Consider the following 8648-nt stretch of genomic DNA (forward strand, 5'->3'; position numbering starts at 1 on the left):
AGGACTTCCAGTACAATATTGAAAAGCAATACTGAGAGGAAACATCCTTGCTTTGTTCCTGATCTTAGCAGGAAAGCTTCAAGTTTTACACCATTAAGTATGCCTCATTCAATGCTAGAAATTTTTTGCTAAGTACTATTTCTGCTGCATCCCACAAATTTTGATAAGTTGTGGATTTTCATTTTCATTTAGTTCAAAATCTTTTATTTTACTTATTTATTTATGTTAGTTCAAAATATTTTAAAATTTCAATTGGGATTTCTTCTTTGACCTACGTGTCATTTGTCTTCGAATTTCCATGCCTTTGCTTACATCATCCATCTGTTCTTGCATGCTGTATGCTTTTTCTATTAAAGCCCTTAGCATATTTACCATAATTTAAAAAAATTCCTGGTCTCAAAATTCCAGTAATTCCTGTCATATATGATTGATGCTTGTTCAGTCACTTCAAACTGTGTTGTTTACCTTTTAGTAGGCCTTGTAAATTATTGTTGAAAAGTAGACATGATGTTCTGGGTAAAAGAAAGTGGTGAATAGGCCTTTGGTGATGTGGTGATGAGGTGAGAGGGGGTGGGAAGCACTCTGATTAGGTCTCAGTCTTTTGTTGAGACTGTGCTCCTGGACTGTGAACTTCAACAGTGCTTCCCAGTTTCTCCTCTCTTCATGTTCAGAATGTCTAGAAGGGGCTGGGATTGGGTTTTTCTTTTCCCCCAGGTAGGATAAGACCCTAGCAGGTTAGGCCCTGGTTAAACAGTTTCTCCTGAAGGCGGACCTGTTGAGAACAAAATGCTCTGGTATGTTTTTAAATGGTTCCTTTTCTCCTCTTTCTCCTGGAAACACAAGGGTATTTTTCTCTGATATTCACTGTGAGGAACTGGTAGAGAGCCTAGAGGTAAAGCTCACAAAAGTGTGGAGCCCACCCCTAGAACCAGGTACCCTGGAAGTTTTTGATTCTAAGACTTGTCCACACTGAGACTCCAGAAATTTGTCAATTATAGTTTAGGTTTTCCTGCCCTGGTACCGGTTCCCACAGAGGGTTCTGCTGTGGGTTCCTACTTCAGTAAGCTGTGATTCTCTGTATCTGTCTCCCAATTTGGGGGCCAGTGGTTTGCCCTGTGACCTCACTTCTCTGACTGATTTAAGAAAAGCTATTGATTTTTCCAGTCTGTTTCGCTTTTTTACTTCTTGTTAGGGACAGAGTGGTGACGTCTAAGCTTTTTAAATGCTGGACCAGAAATTGCCTATTATCTCCTTTTTATATATAAGGACACCAAGGCACAAAGAAATTTAGCAATTGGATCAAGGCCCCCCAGTTACTGGGGCAGAGCCAGGATTTGAATCTAGGTGCTCTGGTTCAAGAGTCTGTGCTCTTAACCACTACACCACTGAATAAAACAACCAAGTCAATCTGGTGGGGAAAGAAGGAATGTTTTCTTATCATGAGATCTTTCATGTCTCCTAAGTTTACATTTTCAAAAAATTTTCTAAAACAATTAAAAGGACATGTGCCAGAAAGTTTGGCTTGAAAATAACGATTATTAAATCTTGAAGTAAATACAGTAAGTAAACATTTTAGAGTAAAAGAAAAAAAAAAACAATACTCCTAAACCTACGATTTTTACAGATTACATTTCAGTCTTTGTCCATCTTCATGAATAACACACGGTTATTATGTGTTCAACTTTTTTGCTTAACATCGTATCACAGGAATTTCTTCATGTTTCCATATCTTCTTTACAAATTACATTTAATAGTTGTATAATACCCTAGCTTGGTGATGGATGTGCTATAATTTACAAAAGCATTCCTTTATTGTTTGACATTTGATAATTAATACTTTTCTTTTACAATAATAAATAATGTTCCACATTGTTGCCCTTCCATTCAGTGATTTCATTCAGGATAGCCCCATAAATGTGATTACTGGGTCAATGGGTATGGATAGATGTATAACTCTTGTTAACTTTTGTCATAGTTTCCAGGAGGATTGTACTAATTTTCTGGTTTTCAGCTTTGTATAATTAAATAAATAAATATATATGTATGTATGTATGTATATGTATATGTATATGTATATGTATATGTATATGTATATGTATATGTATATGTATAATGGTGTGTGTGCAGTGTCAACACTAGGAGGCTCTAAATAGGCCCCTTTCAAGAACTGATGGTTGGCTTCTTTTCAGATTTTCAGTTTACATTACAGGTAAACTTGCAGATAGGAGACATTCCATAAATATTTATTGGATGGATGGATGGATGGATGGATGGATGGATGGATGGATGATATCCAGCTGATTCCTCCTAATTAACACACAGAAAGTTAGTGGCTGAGTTGAGATGATGTCCTGGTATGTAATACAGAGCTCTTTCTCCTACTATAACTGTAGTTTTTACTTCATTCACTAACATTTACTATATACTTAGTATGTACAAAGCACAGTACTGGACACTGGGGGTAGTAGTATCAATAAAACATAGTTCCACATATCATGGACCTCACAGTTTGATTGAGAAACTCACATACTTCTCTTAATCAAGTAGTCATTTATAAAATAAATGTGCTGATCTCAGAAATCCCTTCCAGTTCCTGGATTCTGTGATCTTTGGGACCTCTAAATTCCCCACTTCTAGATACTATGACTCTAGAGTAAGCTTAATGTAAAGAACAATCTAAAGGAACTGGTGATTCAGGATAATGATAGGAAAACTTCTCCTTTTCCTTCTATTCATTCATTCATTCATTCATTCATTCATTCATTTTTCATCATTCATTGAGTGCATATTAAACACCAGACACCATTAAGTGCTAGAAAAACAAATAACAAGGTAAGTCCTCTTCTCTTAAAAAGTCTAGAGTACAAAATAGGAAGGTTTTTTGAAGAGGAACAGTTTGCAACACAACAATACTACACCCAGTGTTTATGTGTATGTAAATGTGATATGCTTATTCTATTATTTATTCTAGATAAAACTTAAATGGGGTGGTCTCTATTATTAAATAGAGGAGGGAATCAGCTAATGTTGTTTCAAGCTTACCCAGTAAATGTTCCCAAAAGTTAAAGGAAAATATCTTTGAATCTTGTTGGTTTATCATGGGGAAAAATACTTGCACCATACTTGTCAACATCAAGACGAAAGAGGACGAATGCATGGGACTTACCACTTCTCCTCTTCTACTTGCACTCCTACGGACTGGAACTTACTGGGTGCTTTATTTTCCCCTGTTTTTTCAGCTTCTTCAGCATCATCCACCTAAAGACATAATGGAATAGAGGGACTCCATTTTAGTCATTTCACTTAAAAAACAAATATCACGTGTCATTAGAAACACCTGTACTACTACTGGGATATTTTGTAATTTGTGACCTTTTTCTTCAATATTTGTGTATTTGCAGAGACCCATCCCTATACATGCACTTTGACGCTGCTGATCTTAGTAAAATGTAGATTTGGTTAAAAAGTGTCCATGAGTCCTCCATAGATCTGTGAGTATGTAGTTACCTGTGAGCACTATATTAGCAGGGAGCACTACATGGAAATATGTTCTTGGAAGGTTTGAATTTGCAGATAATAAAATACAAAAGAAGTAAGAAAATTAATTTATTGTAGTTTGAATTATTGATATTGGAAGATTTAGGTATTTACCTTAAGTTAAATCACAGTGTATCTTCATTTTTTCCCCCTTAAACTAAGGAATCGGCTGTGAACATTACTCCATAGTTTCTAAATAGTTATATATACATTACAGCTCATATAGAAAGTATGTGCATATTAACTGAGAGTCTATGTGATAAATTAGGCCTAAACAAAATAGGAAATAAATTTTATGACTATTCAGAGCAAATAGGATTATTCCCCTGTTCTTCCCATGTATTAAATAAATTATTTTTCTAAATTAAAAGCAATTCAATATGTTATATAAAATTAAAATATAGGAATATATAATGTAGAAAGGTAAAGTGCCCCAAGACTCACTGTCAATCCTTTGATGCATATTTGACTGTCTTTTAATATATATGTAATATATTACATATAAAAATGGTTATTAGTACTAATTTCATACAGATAAGACTATATTATATATATTTTTCTGCAATTTGCCTTATTCATTAACATCACTATCTTTTCTACATTTTACCCTGCTAGTAAATATAGCTCTAACTCAATTCTTATTTTGGTTACCTAAATATTTTTTTAAATGACTATATAAGCAACATAGGCATTAGGGTAATTTTCTCTTTATTGCTACTATATGTAGTATTACAATCAATACTTCATGTATCTTTAGAACAATTATGCAAATGTTGATTGGGAAAAATTCTCAGAAGTAGAAATGCTAGATGGAAGGTACTGAGGGTGTTCAGCTGTAAGAGATATCGCCAAATTGTTCTTCAAAGCATCATCCTGCCATGATCGGTGTGTGTGGGAGTGCCCATGCCCCTGCACCCTCACCGATGCTAAATATTGGCAAACTTTAAAATTTTTGCTAATATCATGGGTGAAAAATATTTATTGGCCTCCTGTACTTCTATCTGTAAATTGCTTATTCATATCCTTTGCTAGTTTTTTGTGTTTTTACTTAAATTGTGTTTTATTTTCTAATTTATGGGATCTCTTTATATCTTATGACTTATTAATAATCCTTTCTTGGTTACATGTACAGTAAATATTTTCACCCAGTTTATCATTTGTCTTTTAAATTTTTGTCCTTCATTGTAGAGAATCTTAAATTACTGTGTAGTCAAATCTAGCTTTTATGGTTTACAAAGGATTTCTTTACCCCGAGTATATTTTTTAAAGTTCTCTTGTATTTATTTTTATCTATCTTTTTTAACTGTTTAATTCTTAAATCTACTACGCTGAAATGTTTTTGTGTAAGATATAAAATAGAGCATTAATATTTTTTTTACCCACATGGATTACCAATAAATCTGGCTCCTTTTATTAACTGATTATTTTTTTTCATTTGGGATGCCAGCTTAATCTTGTACCATTCCCATACACTAGGTCTGACAATTAAGTTCGCGAACTTATTGCAACAATGTTGCTAATTTTTTTTGACATCAGAGGGATTTTACGAATTTGTACCAATTGGACAGTTAACCAAGTTTACTATTTGAGTGCTGAAAGGCTGCATGAAAAAGTTAGACAACCTGAACTTTTTACCAACAATTCATGGCTCTTGCATCACGACAATGCAAGAGCACACATGGCACTGTCTGTGAGGGAGTTTTTAGCTAGTAAACAAATAACTGTATTGGACCACCCTCCCTACGCATGGGATCTGGCCCCCAATGACTTCTTTCTTTACCCAAAGATAAAGGAAATATTGAAAGGAAGACATTTTGATGACATTTAGGACATCAAGTGTAATATGACAACAGCTCTGATGGGCATTCCAGAAAAAGAGTTCCAAAATTGCTTTGAAGGGTAGACTAGGCGCTGGTGTCGGTACATAGCTTCCCAAGGGGAGTACTTCGAAGGTAACCATAGTGATATTCAGCAATGAGGTATGTAACACTTTTTCTAGGATGAGTTCGAGAACTTAATTGTCACACCTTCCCTCATGTATATAGGCTTGTTTTTGGTTTATTGATCTACTGGTCTTATTGCTTCTCTTAATATAATTTCATAAGAAACCTTGATATTTTCTATGGCAAGTCTCCTCCTGTAATTCTTTTTTTTTTTTAAATCTAATTTAAAAAAACTCCAAAAGTCTCTAGGTTATTTTCTGTGTTTCCCTGAAAATGAGACCTAGCCAGACAATCAGCTCTAATGCGTCTTTTGGAGCAAAAATAGCAAAAATTAATATAAGACTTGGCCTTATTTTACTACAATGTAAGACTGGGTCATATGTAATATAATGTAAGACTGGATATAATATAATATAATTAATATAATATAATATAATATAATATAATATAATTAATATAATATAATAAACACCGGGTCTCATATAAAACCAATCTAATCTCATCTCATCTCATCTCATCTAATCATCTAATCTAATCTAACACTGGGTCTTATATTAATTTTTGCTTCAAAAGACTCATTAGAGCTGATTGGCTAGGTCTTATTTTTGGGGAAACACGGTATTAACTTCTTCTATATAAACTTGTTTTTAGATAGGTACTATATATTTTTTGCGAAGCTTAGTCCTGTTGTTTCGTAGTTTTTGTTGCTGTTGTTAATGGGCTCTCTTTGCTCCACTATATTTTCTGTTTATTTATAATATATTAAAAAGTTATTGATTTCTATGTATTTATGTTGTATTCTTTTAGTTTACTGAATTCTAATAGTTTTTCAGTGGTTTTCATTAAATTTTCTCTATGAACATGCATATTATCTGCAAATAAAAGCAATTTTGCTCTTCCTTTGGAAAAATAAAATAGATATTTTAGTACATATCTAGTTCTTAAAATGTGCCAAGCACTGTTCTAAGTGTTTTGCTCATTTAATCTTTTCAACAGTCTATGAGGGTAGTGGTATCATTATTCACATTTTATATATGATATTACAGAGGATGAGGAAACTGAAGCTCCGAGAGGTTGAATAACTTGCTGGAGGTCACAGAGTAAATGGAAGAGCCAGAATTTCAACAAAGGCAATTTGGCTTCACAGACCATGCTCTTAACCACTATGTAAATCTATAAATTATTTTCCAATATAAGGAAATTTTTATGAATATTAGATTGAACAGTTAATGAAGTTGACAAAATGTGATGCTTCACACACAATTATTTACCATTTATTAACTTACATTTTGAGGTTTTTTCTTCGTATTTTAAGATAGATTTTTTTTATTGTGCTACAACAAAAGTTTCCATTTTAACTGTTTAAAAATGTACAGTTCAGTGGCATTAAGTACATTCACATTGTTGTGTTGCTATCACCATCATCCATCTCCAGAAGTTTTTCATCATCCCAAATAGAAACTCTGTATCCCCATAGGAAGCTGGAGTTAGTAAACTCAATCCTCAAAACAATCCTATGAGGGACAGAGGAGGAAACAGGCTTAGGAAGATTAAGTATTTTGCCTAGGACAACACAGAGGACCAACTGACCTCTGCTCTTCCCCACTACTCCAAATCCTTTGGTCTGTGGAAGTGGAATTAGCTTCTAGGGAGAAGTGGAGGATAGGGGGGTGGACGCTGGCTCTGGGCCCATGCCTCCCGCTGTGTCATCTAGTCCCAAGTACCAGGGCTACAATTTCTTTTAGGAAACCTGACAACTTGTGTTATGGTAACCTGCAAGTTATAAAAAGCATTTGACTCATTACTACCAGAGAAAGTTTTATTACCCATTAAAAGTGGACTCTGCTGAATTGACTAAAAATACATCATTGTTGTGAAAATGTACCCCATGCCTGGCTTTTAGATATGCCTTAGTGTTGGTTCAGTGTGGATAGATTTATTGGACCCCACGTCAGGAAATTATTATTCAAAGGGCACCTGCAGAATGATACTGCACAACAAAAATGAGGGAAAAGAATGATTCTTCTCCATTGACAGAGGGGAATTTCTAGCAAGGTAAGCCAAGCTGAACAGATGTGAAAAACAAGAATCAGTTTGATCTTATCTTTGAGGAGGAGAAAACAGTGAACTGAACTGAGAAGACTTCTGAATTATCTACCATTTTTATGAGATGCATGATTAAATAACCAACAATTATGCTGAAACTGCTGTGCATTCTATCCTCATGATGCAATGCTGTGAGTTACTGCTTTCCACACCATCAGGCTCTTTGGTCTTGCTCTCCCTCCCTCCCTCCCACATCTATGAGGAGTGATTCACATTTTTGTTCTCATATGGTTACTCAAGAGTGTTAAACATACTGTAACACAACCCAATAACCCAGGTTATTCTTGCATGCACACTCTTTTGTTGAGAATCAAAATGTGCATTAGGAATTGAGGGCACTTTGTGTTTGACTGTTCAATCATGCTACACTTTGAGTCACACATTCAACTTTGAGAACAAAAATAATAGCTGCTAACAATATCGATAGACAAAATGCCTTCATAATTTTTCATCATATTTAACAATGTAGGGAGCCCAGAGCCAATAATTGAAAACTTAGTCCTAGACCTAGCTGTATCATCCAAAATGGCAAGACAGCAAATCTTCTGGGGGAAAAATCACGTTACATTTCTTAGTTTGGGGTTCCCATTCAAAGGACAGAAAGAGAGGCTGTTACCTGTATCCCGATAGATAGGCATCGATTTTTCTTAAAGTGATCCTTCTTCCTGTCCTCTGTAGTGATAGTGGCTATGGTGGTTGTGGTGGTCACGGTGGCAGGGTTGTTGCCCATGTGTTGACTTGCAGGGCCGTGGATCTGGGCATTTGCAGCTTCGATGGCGGCTGTCAGAGCCTTCATACTGTCCAGGCTCTCCGTGGAGTTGCTCAGTCCAGACTGGCTAATAATATCTCCTCGCTGGCCCTGTCCATCCATGTAGGCATCCTGGGCAGACTCTGTGCTACTCTGGGCTGTGATAGAAATGAAAGGTTTCGTGGTAGTTCTGGGTGGGACTGGAGGTGGTGTCTTCTTATATGTTGTAATGCAAGATGACACTGGAAGACAGTGAAAACAAAGACACTGTGATTTCTGCATGAGTTTTAATTTCTGATATTCTAACTGACATC

The 8648-nt window shown here is 35.2% G+C and overlaps 1 protein-coding gene across 16 annotated transcripts in view; it reads right to left on the bottom strand.

Annotated features, from left to right (window-relative positions):
- The window catches only part of DLGAP1 (DLG associated protein 1), a gene marked incomplete at its 5' end in the record, with an annotated part of 855165 nt that overhangs the window by 46432 nt on the left and 800085 nt on the right, over window positions 1-8648 (bottom strand). For 14 of the 16 annotated variants that reach the window (XM_081077977.1, XM_081077976.1, XM_081077968.1 and 11 more), the window contains 2 exons: window positions 3167-3258; window positions 8203-8576. In XM_081077977.1, coding sequence (XP_080934103.1) covers window positions 3167-3258; window positions 8203-8576 — 466 coding nt within the window. The remainder of the gene's footprint in view (window positions 1-3166; window positions 3259-8202; window positions 8577-8648) is intronic. The other 2 variants (XM_081077978.1, XM_081077975.1) reach the window with 1 other exon arrangement.

The sequence above is a fragment of the Rhinolophus hipposideros genome, assembly GCF_964194185.1.
Source record: "Rhinolophus hipposideros genome assembly, chromosome: 17".
In the NCBI taxonomy this organism is placed as follows: domain Eukaryota; kingdom Metazoa; phylum Chordata; class Mammalia; order Chiroptera; family Rhinolophidae; genus Rhinolophus; species Rhinolophus hipposideros.